The 17133-nt window shown below is 41.0% G+C and overlaps 3 protein-coding genes across 3 annotated transcripts; 1 reads left to right on the top strand and 2 right to left on the bottom strand.

Annotated features, from left to right (window-relative positions):
• LOC134405288 (olfactory receptor 5B21-like) lies at positions 1-969 on the top strand. The gene has a single exon (XM_063136528.1). It carries the CDS (start codon positions 1-3, stop codon positions 967-969), a length of 969 nt encoding a protein of 322 aa, XP_062992598.1.
• Positions 970-4955: 3986 nt separating this feature from the next.
• LOC134405287 (olfactory receptor 10AG1-like) lies at positions 4956-5966 on the bottom strand. Its single transcript, XM_063136527.1, has one exon. The coding sequence runs from the start codon at positions 5937-5939 to the stop codon at positions 4956-4958; it is 984 nt and encodes a 327-aa protein (XP_062992597.1). The 5' UTR covers positions 5940-5966.
• A 7947-nt stretch (positions 5967-13913) lies between these two features.
• Positions 13914-14846, bottom strand: LOC134405286 (putative olfactory receptor 2W6). Its single transcript, XM_063136526.1, has one exon. It carries the CDS (start codon positions 14844-14846, stop codon positions 13914-13916), a length of 933 nt encoding a protein of 310 aa, XP_062992596.1.
• Positions 14847-17133: the final 2287 nt, after the last annotated feature.

Genomic DNA, 17133 nt, shown 5'->3' with positions numbered 1-17133 from the left:
ATGAATACAGTGCAAAGAAACAAGACTGAAATCACTGAGTTTATCCTTCTTGGATTTGGAGACCTCCATCATTTGCAGATATTCCTGTTCCTGCTGTTTTTGGTGATCTACATTTTGACCATGGCGACCAATTTCCTCACCATCCTTTTGATATTGAGTGATGAACACTTGCACACACCCATGTACTTCTTCCTGGGGAATTTGTCCTGCCTGGAAATGATGTACAGTTCAACTATCCTACCTAGGATGTTAGCTGCTCTCATGACAGGGGACAAATCCATCTCTGTGAAAGGGTGCATCACACAGTTTTATTTTGGCTCTTTCCTGGTTTGTACAGAATGTTATCTCCTTTCCGTAATGTCTTATGATAGGTTCTTAGCCATATGCAAGCCCCTACATTATGCGACTCTTATGAATGCTAAGGTCTGTATGCAGTTAGCAGGGGGCTCCTGGATCAATAGCATTGCAGTCATCTCTGTATACCTGGCCTTGATGTTACAGCTGCGGTACTGTGGGCACAATGAAATAGATCATTTTTTTTGTGAAGCTCTGCCATTAGTAAAACTCTCGTGCAGTGACACATTTCTGGTGAAGCTGGTCACGTTCGCGGTGGCTTTTGTAATTACTTTCCCTCCTTTTATATCAACCTTGGTCTCTTATATATACATTATTGCTGCCATCCTGAGAATCCCATCCACCACTGGGAGGCAAAAGGCTTTTTCCACCTGCTCTTCTCATCTGATTGTCGTCTCTGTTTTCTATGGGGCCATAATTATCGTATACCTGATACCAAAAACAGAATCAGTGAGAGATTTCAATAAAATCTTTTCTCTGTTGTACACAGTTCTGCCCCCCTTACTCAACCCCCTCATCTATAGCCTGAGAAACAAGGATGTCAAAGATGCTATGAGGAAGGCTGCTGGGAAGGTTTTGGAAGGTCAATTTGTGAACCAGAGATCAAAATCCTGATACTATCCTTTACCTTAGAAATAAATTCAAATGCATGTTTAGAAGAAATGGCAGGATTATTTGGTTATGTAATCAAGCCCACCCAGAGATATGGTATCCTGTTGTTTTATACTTTGAATGGTCTTAATCTAGTGAACCGCCCAGAGTGCTTCAGCTATTGGGCAGTATAGATATGCAATAAATAAATAAATAAATAAATAAATAAATAAGAATCCAAAGATAATACATCTTTGCTTTGAAGTAATTTTTTATCTAGAATCATAGAGTTAGAAAACTACATGGTTAGATCCAGGATCTGCCTTCCTTGAGAGGAAAGACTCTACTCATCAAAGGATTCTCTGCTTAATTTTGAGAATCTCCCCTCCCACTACACTACACCAGGCATAGACAGTAAGTAAATATCTGGGTGTTTTGGACTATCACTCTCAGAAATCCCTGCTAGCATGGCCAATGTCAGAAATGCTGGGTGTTGAAGTTCACAACATCTGGAGATTTACCTACTGACTACCTGTGCCATACATCATATATAACAGGGCCTCTTGACTCTCCCTGTTGCATTTTCAGGGGGCTGCAATGGATGTGAATTCCACCAGTGCAGTTGACCCAGCTTAAATCTGGATTGAACCCATACAGCAGAACTGGGTCGTGTAAGCCATCTGTTCCAAACCACTGTTCCATGCAAAAGTCCAGAACTAGAGCATCCCTAACAGATGGCTGTCCATCCTCTGCTTGATGATCACCAGCAAGGGAAAACCCATCACCTCCCTAGTTAATTGGTTCCGTTGTCTGTTTCAATGTAACATTTTTCCTTCCATTGTCAGAAACACATTTTAGTTTTGTTTATATTAGCATATTGGCTTTTACTAGTGGGGATCCATCGACAATGTGCTGATTTATTTTTCACCAGGCTTTTTTTCTTATTAAATCCGACATTACTCTTTGAACAGACAATTAAAAAATAATAAACAAAAATAAAAACAAACAAAATAAATAAATGCTGATTGGGCTGGCACAGACAGTTTGCCTGAATATCACTTTATTATATTATGATACACCAGTCTGTTTATTCAAAAATAATATACTGCATGTGAAAGCACACTTGACATATTGGCTGTATGAGACATAAAGGAAATGGTGCTATTTTAGTAAGAAATGCTGTGAAAGAAGAATTTCACCAGTTAAAACATTCACAGTGTAATCCTATGTATCTTTCCTCAGAAGTATGGCCTGCTGGATTGTCTAGTAAAAGAACAATGATTTTCCCCATGGTGTCAACATCATATAATTATTTTCCTTCTCTCGCCTGAGGAATATTTATACTTACATACTGCCTACCACTGAGCACATTTGATACTTTGATGGGCCTTTTGGAGAGGGGTTGTTTTGCTTTTGAACTAATAAAATCATATTTTGTTTGCCAGCAACACTCAATAAACTGTCACAGTTATACTATTGTTGTCTACATTCCTTTCACCCCATTTATTTCATCTTGATTAATATGCACATGTATTTAGATTTCTTTATGCTTTTGCTCTCTTTTTTTTTTAATAGACCTGATTTTCAGTGCTTCAACTATTCTACTATGTTTGTTAATGTGGGTAAATGTACATGACTTAGATGTCCTCTCTTTGTTTTGGCATTTTCCCAGCTTTTTTTACAGGAACTATCAAGATGTGCTTCTATGAATAGCATCTTGGTCAGTTACAAGCATATAAGTGAAGTTGGGATTTTTTTGCCCCATAATTTTACCCTTGCTTACATAGAACTGCATTTGCCATTTTGATGTCCATTCTTCCACTATGGAGCGATCCTTTTGTAGCTCTTTGCAGTCCATTTGTTTTAATCACCCTAAATAATTTGTTTTTGCCAGCAAACATGACCACCTCATTGCTTAGTCCTAGTTAAAGGTCATTTATTATCATCATTACTATTATTACTATTATTATCATTACATTTGTTATTATTACAATGCTATCCTGCACATCTTCCTCTTGCAAGGAATCCAAGGCAGCTTACATGGTGTCAGGATCAGGCCTATTCTCCCTAGTGTGGGGAAAGGGGTTTCAAGGCCTGAATTGGATTCGGAATCTGAAAGAGAAGAAGGAACAGGACCAGAAGTATACCAGCCAAAACCAGAAGCAGGGCAGGAGATTTTCCAAGACTCTTCAAGAGTAAAGGATGAATCTTCCCAGGAGCTTATCAGTCAGGATGCTGAAGAATCAGAGTCCATCCTCCTCCCACTCCTGGGAACTCAGTCTCTGTCAGAGGGGGAGAGGACTTCAGATTGACAGATCCCAGAGTTCACCACAGGGTCAAGCAGGCAGATTTGAGAGGAAGTGAGAGCTGGACCCTTAGCTTTGTGAATTACACAGCAGACTTCTTTATTGCCTCACATATCGGCAAGTGGGATTGGAATCATGACCATGAGCATCCTCCCCCAATTTATCCTCATAGCAACCATGCAAGGTAGGTTAGGCTCAGAGTCAGTGAGTGGTCCAAAGTCACTGAGTGAGATTCATGGCTGAGTGGGGACTAGAACCTATTCTCCCAGGTCTCAGTCCAACACTCTAACCACTATACGACACTGTATTTATGAACAAGTTGAAAAGCAGTGGTACCCTCTACTGCAGAAATTGGGAGTCACAGGCAGCAACAACCCACCCATTGGAAATCTTAGGGAAGTCCTGCATAAATCTATTCAAAGTGCTCTTTCACCTGCACAACACAATGCAAGTGAAGGAAGTAGCATAGAGCTACAACAAGATAGCTCAGTTGGTTGGAGACTTGCACATTCATAGAGGGAGGGGAAAGAATCTTCTGCCAAGGAAGGGAGGGGCAAGGCCACACAACAAGGAAGACACTACCGCACTTATACTGCAGTAGTCTTTGATAGATAGCTTACTGTGCACTGGGTTGGGTAGCAGGAAACGTGAATTCAGGACCCACTAGAAAGAAGTGCACAAACAAGGCTCTGACGTAACTTTTGCATATCAGGCCAGTGATAGTCTCATTAGAACCGAAAGAGAGGAGCACACACTTTCAGGTGGGGAGGAGGTCACATTCCGGTTTGGAATCTGGCATATCCGGTATAAGAAGCCTGAGTTACTCCAATTAGCTAGGGCTGCTTTCATAACCCCTATAGTTCTGGCATAAATAATTTTATTTATTTATTTATTTATTTATTACATTTTTATAACACCCAATAGCCAAAGCTCTGTGGGTGGTTCACAAAAATTAAAACAATTAAGAACATAATAATCGAGTCTTCAGTTGCGGAATGCCTACAAAGTCTTTCTTTATTGTCCGCTACTGTGGCCAAGGGGATGGGGTGCTGGCTACCATATTTGAATGTGTATCTCCAAGTCCACTGACAATAATTCACATACATGAAATGATGCAAGGGGGCTTAGCAGTGGAATAAATCCTGATCTTACCCCTTTCAAACTTCTATACAACACCCTTGATTTTAGCTTAATCATGTACCATCAAGTGTAGGAATAAGTGAGAAGTTCCCTCTGCCATGGGTTGGTTTATTATTATTATTAAACCCATTTGTACCTCTCAGAATTGAATGCTGACCTCAGTGCAATTTGTGGTCAGACGTTTGTACATTTCTAAGCTTGTGATGCCATTCATGAAATAAACAAACAAAACATGTGCAAGCTTTGTAAAATGTGCAAAGGTTTTCGTATACATTTTTAAAATGCACACAAACACACTTCAGTCAATGGGTGCTTGTGTACAAAAATGTGTATATTTGAAATTTGTGCACAGAAATACACAACATTCCTGTTAGAAGGGCAAAAAAGCTCATACAGGACAGGGACAGAATGAACTTGGTGATGGAAAAATGAGAAGCTTGATGTGCTTCAGCTTAATGGATTTACCCATCACTATTGATATTGCAATTACAGTTCCCTATATATCTCAACAAATACTAGAATGAAATATACAGTGGACAATCCACCCATTCGTTTTTTGCAAGTTTATTTGTAAAATGAAAGAGACCTCCTAGACTTGAATGTCTGATTCACACATTGTCTTTCCAAAACCTTTGAAGCTACCTTTTTCAGTGCTTCTTTGACATCCTTGTTCCGCAGGCTATATATGACTGGGTTGGCCATGGGAGGAAGGATTGTGTACAGGACTGAAAAGATTTTATTGAGGTCTCTCATTGATTCAGTTTTGGGCAACAGATATACAATGATTAATGCCCCATAGAAAATAGAAACCACACTCAGGTGAGAAGAACAGGTAGAAAATGCCTTTTGTCTCCCAGTGATTGATTGGATTTTTAAGATGGCAGCAATAATATATACATAAGAGGTCAGAGTCAAAAGAAAAGGTGGGAAAGTGAATATGAAAGACAATATTACTGTAACATGTTTCACAAGGCTGATATGAGTGCAGGAGAGTTTTACTAACGGGAGAGAATCACAGTAGAAATGATCGATTTCATTATGGCCACAGAATTGTATTTTCAGGACCATCCCCAAAAATATAGAAGTAAACACAGTGCTGTTAAACCAAGAACCAAGAGCTAACTGAATACAGAGCCTACCATTCATAACAGTTGCATATTGTAGAGGTTTGCATATCGCTAAATATCTATCATATGACATCACAGAGAGGAGATAACATTCTGTACTGACCAAGAAGGCAAAGAAATACAGTTGTGTGATGCATCCTTCGACTGATATAGTTTTGTCTCCTGTAAAGAGGCTAGCCAGAATCCTGGGGAGGATGGTTGAGCTGTAGAAAATCTCCAAGCAGGACAAATTTCCTAGGAAAAAGTACATCGGGGTATGAAGATGCTGATCAGCCACTACCAGAAGAATAGTGAGGAGGTTGGCAGCCATGGTAAATATATATATCACCAGAAAAATTAGGAACAGGAAGATCTGCAGATGATGGAGTTCTCCAAATCCCAGAAGAATGAACTCTGTGACTACACTCTGGTTTCTCCACATTTTGTTCTCTATGTTAAATATAGATAGTGAAAGAATACAAGACCCTGAAAGAATGTTTGAACATGAGACAATGAAGTTATTTATTTATTGGGACATGCTTGTATTTCAGAGGAGCCCATCACAATGTTATACTTTTTTTAAAAAAAAATGCAAGCAGGAAACTTTTACCAAACTTGTAGCTTTTCTTTCAGAACTAGACATTAAGCACTTGGCTTGCAATGTGTTTCTGTTTGTCAAAGTGCTTAATCTTGTCATCTTACATTTTATGATGGAAACCCATGCCCCTTGCCCCTTGAAACATTATGTAACTATCAGCCCTCGTGTTTGCTATGGACCTTAATTCCACATCCCATAAATGGAAATGAGATCTACACCAAGCAGGATATAACACTTTAAAAACGGTATGAAAATGGTATTTGTAATGTGTCCTGGGCCTGAACAGTTGTCATAACCATTATAAACCGTTATAAGCAGTAGTGTAGATCATGCCTGAAATAAGCATTTCTAGGAATTTGCAGTGCAATCCTATAAATGCCTGCTCAGAAGTCCCAATGAAATCAATGAGGTTTATGGCCTGTTAAGTTTATATAAGACAGCAATGAATAGGGTTGTAAGAGGTCACAGGATCTCCTTACATTTCCTAACATTAATAGCAAGGATTCATGGCCAATGGATAGCAGGATACAAAGGGGAAAAAGTCCATAGTTTTTTTAGGGTAGCTAATTTTTCAAAATGAGATTGACAAATTTAGAAATGTGTCCATCTGAGCATACACTCTAAACCCCATACATTGAGAGATCACCATATGGTTCAATACAGTCCTTACCCACCTTCCTCCCTTTGATGCATGTCCACAGGGGACAGGATAGGGTCATTTCAAGGATCAGGAGGCTTGAATATATATCTGTAGGTCCATCCAGTTTTCCCTACCAATGTAGTTTACTGAGGCATATATAGTATACTAAGTATGTATATTACACTGACTGTGCATACTTACCTGGGAGTAAGTCCAATTGAATTCAATGAAACTTACCTTTGAGTAGTTATACCTAGGATTCCATTTTTATGCTGCAATTCTATACACAGTTTCCTGGGAATAAGACCCATTAAATTCAATTGGCTTACTTCTCAATAGATATGTATAAGATTGCTCTGTGAGTTTAAGAGAACTGCAGGCAAAACCAATCCCAATATAGGTTGAGAGAGTCTATTTAAAATGGTTGAAAAACAAAACTAATACCAAATGATGCATGTCTATAGGTACCATGATGGGCCATTTCAGGGATCAGGAGGCTTGAATACATACCTGTATATTCATCCAGTCTTCCCTCTTACCCAGCGCAGTTTGCTGAAATCCTGAGCTCTATAAAGCCTTGCATGTATGTAAGGAAAAAAGAGTTCTGTTGAATCCCTGTGTGCATGGGCACTATGCTAGTGTGACCATATGGAAAGGAGGACAGGGTTCCTGTATCTTTAACAATTGTATAGAAAAGGGAATTTCAGCAGGTGTCATTTGTATGCATGCAGCACCTGGTGAAATTCCCTCTTCCTCTCAACAGTTAAAGCTGCAGGAGCTGTACTAGAGTGACCAAATACAAAAGAGGACAGGGCTCTTGCAGTTTTAACTGTTGTGAGGAAGAGGGAATTTCACCAGGTACTGCATGCATACAAATTACACCTGCTGAAATTTATTTTCTATGCAACTGTTAAAGATACAGGATCCCTGTCCTCCTTTTCATATGGTCACCCTACACTATGCCTGCACAAGGATATATCACACACTCTGCATACTACAGAGAAAGGGTCGATCTAGGCATCATGCTGAACATGTCCCTCGAAACCACAGTTGAAAAAGAAAAGCTAACAACATGAGCAAGTGGGTGGGTGAGGGGGAAACACAGTGTGCCAGGTTACAGACATTTAACCCTTTCCTTCACCACCACCTGCTATTAGCACCAGAATGGAATTTTCCACTGGAGAATTTCCTCTTACAGATAATAGCAGGCTTGAGGGGATGATTTTCGTCAGGGCCATGGCAGAAGAGGAAAGGGTTAAATTTCCCCTCACTGGGCACTACATTTCCAAGAAAAGAATACCCCCATGCCTGCTGTTAACATGTTCATTTCAACTGATATGGCTGATCATGGTGCATTTAGCCATTAGTAAAGCAATGAGAGATGGAATAGATTCCTGTGGAAGAATTACGTATGTTAATTCTTCAGTGCTTCACTTTGCAAAGATGAACTGCAAAGATTTCCAATTTCCAATATGTGTTTTCAATATTTTGCTTTTGCACAATATAGTATATTCATGTGTGACAACTGTGTACGTATTACACAGTTGTCACACAAGTTTAGATCCAGCTCATCTAAACATAATAACATCAAATCTTTAGACATATAAAGGACATTGTAATTATTTATAGGGATGAAAATCTCCTTCATAAAGTTTTTAAGAGGCAGCACATGATGCCGCATGCATAGCTGATAATCATGTATATTTGTTTTATAAGCATGCATACAGGGAAGCATGTACAAGACCATGTGATAAATACCTCTATAATTAACTGAAGCATTTCTTGGCCTGTGGAAGCAAGCTGAATGGTATTCTTCCTTTACTTGTCATCTTGGATGTACAATCACTTATCAAATGGAGCTTTATGTCTCATTCCTTATCAAAAAGTGATCTCCCATTGGTGATAATTAAACATTCAAAACAATTGATGGCATCTCTAGAGGGAATGTTGGCAATTAACTTTGAAGAAGAGTGATAGCCAATAGAAAAAGCTTAATTAACCAAAATAGCATAGGAGTATTCAAGATAATGTCTAGATGGCCATATTACCAAGGATATGGTGATTAATCTCTCAAGCTCATAGACAAATTGATTCATAAATGATGCTGAAAGGGAAACATTTTGCACTTTTCTGTTAGTCCAATTCTACCATAAGCAGGAGCTCCTTCCATCCATGGAGCACAAACTTTGAATCCAAATGTCCAATCCATAGTCACTAACACTTCCCTCATGCACACAAACGCACACAAATCTAACTTGATGGAAAATACATTTGTGGTAGCAACTACAACTTAAAGCTGAAGTATTCCTTTCCATTACAATATGTTACAAAGGTTTAATGAACATTAGAAGTAGCAGTAGGCTAAAATAAAAGGAAAATTTGAAGCAACTTTGCAGTTTCTCCTTAGGTGACATATCTGAGGAATTCCCCAGGAAGCCAAAAGGGTTTTACAGCACTTCAAGATCAGAAGGAGAGGTCTTCTCATTTGCCCACCCGCACGAGCAATTAGGTGGGTGATTACACATGAGAGAGCCTTCACTGCAGTGGCCCCACACCTTTGGACGAAACTCCCATTGAAGGTCTGACATGCTCTGTCATTGCAGGCTTTTAAGAAACACATTATTTTACTGTAGCCTTCTTGTGATATGACTACTGCTCTTGCTGCTATTGTCATAGTAGTTGCCGCTGGTTTCATTGCTGGCTTTTATCATTTTTATTGTTATTTTATTGTGTTTATGACTTTATTGTTTTTAATATCTTAACTGTTTTTATGCATTTTATTGTTGTAAGCCACCTTGCGAGGGCTTTTGCTCTGAAAGGCGGCTAAGGAATGTGGTAAATAAATAATAAATACATAATCCTATCTATGCCTAGAAACAAATACTACAACTTCCAACATTCCTCATCCAGCCATAAGACTGTGCCCTTTAATGTCTAGCAGGATTTCTCAGGAGATTCTGAACTTTTCAAATTGCCATATATTTTCCCCTTTCAACATGAAAATCAAAGAGAATTCGGTAATTTTTCATCAAGGAAAACTCATTCACAGCTGAAACTTTGATGACTTTTCAGAGGTAATGGGCCCCTTTGGTTGAGTGGCTAGCATCAGTAGGTCTCCCCTCAGTAGCATGACAAGCATCCATGCCCTTCCATAGCACTACAGTTTGAATGATTATTTATTATTATTATTATTATTATTATTATTATTTATTTATATAGCACCATCAATGTACATGGTGCTGTACAGATAACACAGTAAATAGCAAGACCCTGCCGCATAGGCTTACAATCTAATAAGTTGTAGTAAACAATAAAGAGGGAAGGAGAATGCAAACAGGCACAGGGAAGTGTAAACAGGCACCGGGTAGGGAGAAGCTAACAGTATAGAGTCAGAACAAACTCAATATTTGAAGGCTATAGGGAAAAGAAAAGTTTTTAGCTGAGTTTTAAAAGCAGTGATTGAGTTTGTAGTTCTCAAGTGTTCTGGAAGAGCGTTCCAGGCGTAAGGGGCAGCAGAAGAAAAAGGACGAAGCCGAGTAAGGGAAGTGGAGGTCCTTGGGCAGGCGAGAAGCATGGCATCAGAGGAGCGGAGAGCCCGAGCAGGGCGATAGTGTGAGATGAGAGAGGAGAGATAGGCAGGAGCTAGACCGTGAAGAGCTTTGAAGGTCAGCAGGAGAAGTTTATATTGGATTCTGGAGTGAGTTGGAAGCCAATGAAGAGATTTCAGAAGTGGAGTGACATGGTCAGAGCGGCGGGCCAGGGAGATGATCTTAGCGGCAGAGTGGTGGACAGAGACCAGCGGACTGATGTGAGACGAAGGAAGGCCAGAGAGAAGAAGGTTGCAGTAGTCCAGCCAAGAGATAACCAGTGCGTGAACGAGAGTCTTGGCAGAAGAGACAGACAAAAATGGTCGAATCCTGGCAATATTATATAGGAAGAAATGACAGGATTTAGCTACTGCCTCGATGTGAGGAGTAAAGGAGAGCGAGGAGTCAAATATAAAGCCAAGACTACGAGCTTCCTTGACCGGAGTAAGCGTGACATCGTTGACAGTAAGAGAGAATGAGAGGTGAGGAGAAGGTTTAGGAGGAAAAACAAGCAATTCAGTCTTTGCCATGTTAAGTTTCAAACGACGATGAAGCAGCCAGGCTGAGATATCTGAAAGACATGCCAAGATACGATCGTGAACATCTGGAGAAAGTTCCGGAGATGAAAGATATAATTGTGTATCATCGGCATACAGGTGATATTGGAGGCCGTGAGATTGAATAAGCTTGCCCAAGGGCAGCATGTATAGAGAGAACAACAATGGGCCAAGCACCGAGCCTTGCGGAACCCCAACTGAAAGGGGAAAAGAGGAGGACGAGCTGCCGTTAGCCGACACGCTGAAAGAGCGACCCTCTAGATAGGAGGCGAACCAGTTATAGACAGAGCCACAGAGTCCAAGGTCATGGAGGGAATCTAAGAGAAGATCGTGATCAACCGTGTCAAAGGCTGCGGTTAGATCAAGGAGAATAAGAACGGAATAATGGCCTTTAGACTTGGCAGTAAGAAGATCATTGGTGATCTTGGTAAGGGCTGTTTCAGTGGAATGCAAAGGACGGAAGCCAGATTGAAAGGGATCCAGAGCAGAGTTATTAGAGAGAAAGTCAAGACAACGAGAGTAGACCAGACGTTCCAGGATCTTTGAGACAAAGGGCAAGAGGGAGACAGGTCGGTAGTTAGACAGGGATAGTCGATTAAGAGTGGGTTTTTTGAGAATGGGAGAGACTGTAGCATGTTTAAAAGCAGAAGGAAATGACCCAGAGGACAGAGAAGAATTAATGATGTGAAGCAAGGATGGGAGGATAGCGGGGATAAGATTAATAAAGACGCGAGAGGGAATCGGATCACGGGAACAAGTGGAAGGCTTCGATGAGCGCAGTATTTTAGACAGTTCATCAGCTGAGACCGAAGGGAACGCCGAGAGAGTTGAAGGAGGAACTGACAGGTGAGGGACAGGAGCTGGAAGCGGAGCAGAGTTGGCTAGATCTGAGCGTATAGTTTGGATTTTAGCATTGAAGAAAGAGGCAAAGTCGTTGGCAGACAGAGAGGCGGGGAGAGATGGCGGATTAGGCTTCAGAAGAGAATTGAAGGACGCGAAGAGCCGCTGAGGGTGCTTAGCATTTGACTGGATCAACGTTGAGTAGTGCTGCTGTTTGGCCAGTGAAATGGCAGAAGAGAAAGAGGAGAGAACAAATTTGTAGTGGACAAAGTCCACCCAGTCCTTGGTCTTACGCCACAGGCGTTCGGCTGCCCGGGAACAAGAGCGAAGGTAGCGGAGGAAAGAGGTGAGCCACGGTTGGGGTTGAGAGGGGCGAACTATCCGAGTTGTAGATGGAGCAAGATTATCAAGAGTTGAAGATAAGGAGGAGTTAAAGGAGGAGACGGCTGAGTCCATGGAGACGGCTGTGTAGACAGAAGGAAGAGAGGAGGCTAAAGACTGAGAAAAAGCCTCGTAGTTGATAGAATGCAGGTCATGACAAGGGCGTGAAGCAGGACGTGAAGGAGGGGGATTGTGAGTGATATTGAAAGAGATTAGATGATGATCTGACAGAGGAAAGTCAGCAATAGAAAAGTCCAGGACAGAGCAGTTCCGAGTGAGGACAAGATACAGACAGTGTCCAAGGGAATGTGTGGGTGCTTCAGAGCAGAGCTTAAGATCGTAAGAGGAAGATAAGGAGCGAAATCGTAGAGCTGCAGCATCTTGAGGGTCATCTACATGGATATTGAAGTCACCTAAGATCAGAGTAGGAGAGTTGTCAGAGAGGAGAAAGGACAGCCAAGAGTCGAGATCAGAGAGAAATTTAGAGGATGAGCCAGGGGGGGGCGGTAGAGAACTGCAATCCGCAGTCGCAGTGGAGTGAAGAGCCTCGCCACATGTACCTCAAAGGAGGAGAAGCAGTGTGAAGGTGGAATGGAAAGAGGCTGGAACTGGCACAAACTCGATAATAAAAGACCCACACCACCACCTCGACCCTCTGGGCGACTCGAGTGAGAGAAAGAGAGTCCTCCAAGAGAGAGGGCAGCAGAGATGGCGGTATCATGGGCAGGAAGCCAGGTTTCAGTAAGAGCAAGGAGGTGGAGAGATCTAGAGAAGAACAAGTCCTGGATGACAGGGGCCTTGGAAGCAATAGAGCGACAGTTCCATAAGGAGCACGAGAAAGGCAGCTGTGAGGGGGGGAGACACCGAATAGGAACTAAGTTGGGAGAGATGAGCTTGGAGTGAGCCATAGGGAGCAGATATGATGAGAAAGGAATTAGGAGAAGAAATGGGGAAAGAGATAGCAAGTAGGCAGGGAAGTAAGACATGCGCAGGACGAGATTAGCCAGAACTAGCCTGGCCAAGACCAGTATCAGCAAGCAAGAAGGTAAGTGCAGTGAAGTGCAGACAGCTGGGGTATGTTAAGGCAGTCACATTGCCAGACTAATAACTCGACAGTGCAGAAGAGCATGTCTTGTAGCAGAGGTGGTGAAGACCGGTCCGGGGCTGGGGTTCTACCTCTGAGGTAAAGAGTTCCGCTTGGCGGCTTCACGCCCACAGCTGAGAGCCACAGGCCGAGAGCCCTTGTGCTCTCGCCCTTCGGCTCGCGCTGAAGGCTCGCGCCTCCAGCAAGCTGGAGACTCAAGTACCTGGAAGAGGCTGGGTGTGTGTGTGTGTTTCCCATTATATTCTTTTCCAAATAATTTAGGATGAACTTATGGGAAAAAGGACAGGGCTCCTGTATCTTCAACAGTTGCATAGAAAAGGGAAATTTGGAAGGTGTCATTTGTATGCATGCAGCACCTGGTGAAATTCCCTCTTTATCACAACAGTTAAAGCTGCAGGAGTCCTGTCCTGTTTGGCTAGATTGACAAGAGAGAAAATAGGGCAGGGCATCTGCAGCTTTAACTGTTGTGGGGAAGAGGGAATTTCAGCAGGTGCTGCATGTATACAAATAGAGGCGGAGGAGGTGGGCCCACTTGGGAAAGGTAGCCCACTCAGATCATCTTGCCAGAGGGCCCCAAGACCTAGAACTGGCACTGGTTGAGTGAAGGGTATGAATTACTATGTACCTAAGTAATTAACTTGTTTCTTTTCTTTGTCCATTTGGGTGTGTTTGTATGTTTAAAGAAACAGCAATCTTTGAACCCCAAATTCACAATTCTAAAACTTTTCTAGCAGCCTTCCTTAAAGCTTCCTTAACATCCTGGTTTCTCAGGCTATATACAAGGGGGTTGATTAAGGGGGGAAGGACTGTGTACAACAGAGAAAAGATTTTGCTAAGGTCTTTCATTGTTTCAGTTTTTGGTGTCAGATACACAATAATCAATGCCCCATAGAAAATAGAAACAATGATTAAGTGAGAAGAACAGGTGGAGAAGGCTTTTTGCCTCCCAGTGGTTGATGGGATTTTTAAAATGGTAGTAATAATATATATGTAGGAGATCAGGGTCAAGAGAAAAGGCGGGAAAGTAAATGCAAAAGCCAAGATTATGCCGGCAAATTTCACAAGCCTAGCATCACTGCATGAGATGTTAATCAATGCAAGAGACTCACAAAAGAAATGGTCAATTTCAATGGAATCACAATAATGTAGCTGCAATACCAAGGCCAAATATATAGAAGTAAATATGATGCCATTGATCCAAGAGCCACTGGCTAATTGGATGCAGAGCTTGCTATTCATACGAGTTACATAATGTAGAGGTTTGCATATGGCTAAGAAGCGATCATAAGACATTACAGAGAGGAGGTAACATTCTGTACCAATCAGGAAAGCAAAGAAATATAGTTGTGTGAAACAGCCTTCAACAGAGATGGTTTTATCCCCTGTCAGGAGACTAGTCAGCATTCGGGGTAGGGTGGTTGAGCTGTAGAATGTCTCTAAGCAGGACAAATTCCCAAGGAAGAAGTACATGGGTGTGTGAAGATGTTGATCAGTCACTATCAGAAGGATAGTGAGGATATTGGCAGCCATGGTCAAGATGTAGATCACCAGAAACACCAGGAAGTGGAAGATCTGCAGATGATGGAGGTCTCCAAAGCCCAGCAGGATGAATCCTGTGATTGCACTCTGGTTCCTCTGCATTATGTTTGTCACCAAATAAACTTATATCTCATCCTGAAAGAGTTAAAATGTAAAAGCGATAAATGTAGCTTGTAGAACATGCATCTTTCGTAGGGATGTATCAGAATTTTGTTTCAGTTCACAAATCAACCAACAATGCCCCTTCACTATTCCAAATGCAAACATGATTGGGAGTGCATTTTCTCCTAAAATATTCAGAAATTCCTGTATCTGTTTCACACTAGCAAATAGTGTATTGGAAAATGCACAATTTTATCAAAATACACGGACTTCAAAAAATTGCAATCTTCAAATCCCCCATACATTAGTCCATGGGGAGGGGTTTGTGCAAATTTTGCATTTTTTTGTGGAAGTTTCACATTCAGCTCTCCATCTTGGGTGGGAGCATATGAAAGGTAGTAGAAGTGTTCAAGAAACACTTGAACACTTCTACTTCTATCCCCCCCCCCATTTATTTATTATTCCATTTGTATACCATCTTTTTGACTCTCGCAAGAAACCTAAGGCAATTTAGGTGTCCCTCCTTCTTTCCATTTTATCCTCAAAACAATGCTGTGAAATAGGTTAGGCTGAGAGTCAGTGATTGGCCCAAAATCAATCAGTGATCTTCATGGCCAAGTGGAGACTAGAACTGAGATCTGCTGAGTCCCAGTCCAATATTGTAACCGTTACAGTACACTTGGACTTAATCCACACCTCCCTGAAAAAAGTGTGAATCAGTATTTGCCTTTTGCATCCTAGATATTCCAAAAACATTCTATGTGTGTCTGTTTCTGTGTCTGTGTGTGAAAATTGACATATTGCAGGCTTTGTTTATATAAATGCAGACTACTGCTTTATACTTGTATTGAAGTTCACTGACAACAGTTGGGGCCCATGGACACATACCATATACCACTTTCATACCACTTTCATAGTGTTCTATCCTGCTTTGAGTAGATGTGTCAGTGGGCCCCAACAGTTGTCAGTGCAATTCAGTACCACTATAAAGCAGTAATGTAGCTCCTGCAGTGCACTTCAATACTGCTATAAAGCAGTAGTGTGGTTCCTGCCTTTTATATACTGCTTTCATACAACTTTCACAGTGGAATATCCTAGTTGATATAGATGGGCCCTTTGTCTGAATCTAACCCAATGCCCCAAAGGAATCTCGATGCACAAGTCATGGTGCTGGCACATTGAGATTGTTTGTATATGTGGGCAATGTTTTATCAATGTTTTATTACGAAGAAGGAAGGTTACATGAAGGAAAGGAGCATAATGTCCAGTCTTTACAATGCAACTGATTTTTTTATTATTTTGCTTTATGTAACAATGGAGAATTCCCAATGAATCAATTCAACTTTAGAAACAAGATGTGGTTATTAGGAATTCCAAAATCTAGAGAGAAACTTAAATGAGAATCATTTCAGCAGCATCACTTACTAAAAACTAATCTGGTGTTACACATTTGGATCTCTTGACCAGCAAGAATGTGTCTATGTGGCTGCAATTTTGCCTGGCTAATTTGATGGGGGAACAGATACTTAATATACAGGTTGAATTTCATGGATGGTTCTAATCTTTGTAATGTAACTGTCATCAAGGTTTAGAACAGAGACTGAAAAACAAACAGAAGGAATTATCATGTCATCTTGAATGTTGGCAGAGATACTGAGGATGGAAAATAGTTGTGAGTCAGTTCATGTTGAAATATTATTATTATTATTATTATTATTTATTTATTTATTTATTTATTTATATAGCACCATCAATGTACATGGTGCTGTACAGAGTAAAACAGTAAATAGCAAGACCCTGCCGCAGAGGCTTACATTCTAATAAAATCATAATGAAACAATAAGGAGGGGAAGAGAATGCAAACAGGCACAGGGTAGGGTAAACAGGCAGGTGCAGTTGCCTCCTTGGAACCTGATGCAGGAATCAATGTTGTTCTTTCTGCCTTAGAAGTCTGTTTCCAACGTGTTCTGCTTGTAGATGTATAAATATGCAGATATTAAAAAGATGACACTGGATGTATGATTCAGCCAGTTACTTGCATTTAGTTCCCAATGAAATATATGGGACTTAAGTCAGGACTAATTGAATTTTGCCTGGACCTAACCCCATGAGTTCCCAACGCTCCCTCATAAAACAAACAAACAATCAAAAACAAAACAGAAAACACACACACACAAATGCATTCAGTGATGCTGCAGACTTTTTTTCACCGCTCAGTAAAATGGAGAGTTTTTCAAAAACTCACATTAAAATTAAATGTACTTAAATTTATAAGTTTAAAGACACA

This window comes from Elgaria multicarinata, chromosome 11 (genome assembly GCF_023053635.1).
Source record: "Elgaria multicarinata webbii isolate HBS135686 ecotype San Diego chromosome 11, rElgMul1.1.pri, whole genome shotgun sequence".
NCBI lineage: Eukaryota > Metazoa > Chordata > Lepidosauria > Squamata > Anguidae > Elgaria > Elgaria multicarinata.
This window is presented reverse-complemented; position numbering and strand designations above follow the sequence as displayed.

Coding starts and splice junctions, on each gene's coding strand:
- LOC134405288 (XM_063136528.1), top strand. CDS start 1: ATGAATACAGTGCAAAGAAACAAGACTGAAATCACTGAGTTTATCCTT.
- LOC134405287 (XM_063136527.1), bottom strand. CDS start 5,939: ATGTGGAGAAACCAGAGTGTAGTCACAGAGTTCATTCTTCTGGGATTT.
- LOC134405286 (XM_063136526.1), bottom strand. CDS start 14,846: ATGCAGAGGAACCAGAGTGCAATCACAGGATTCATCCTGCTGGGCTTT.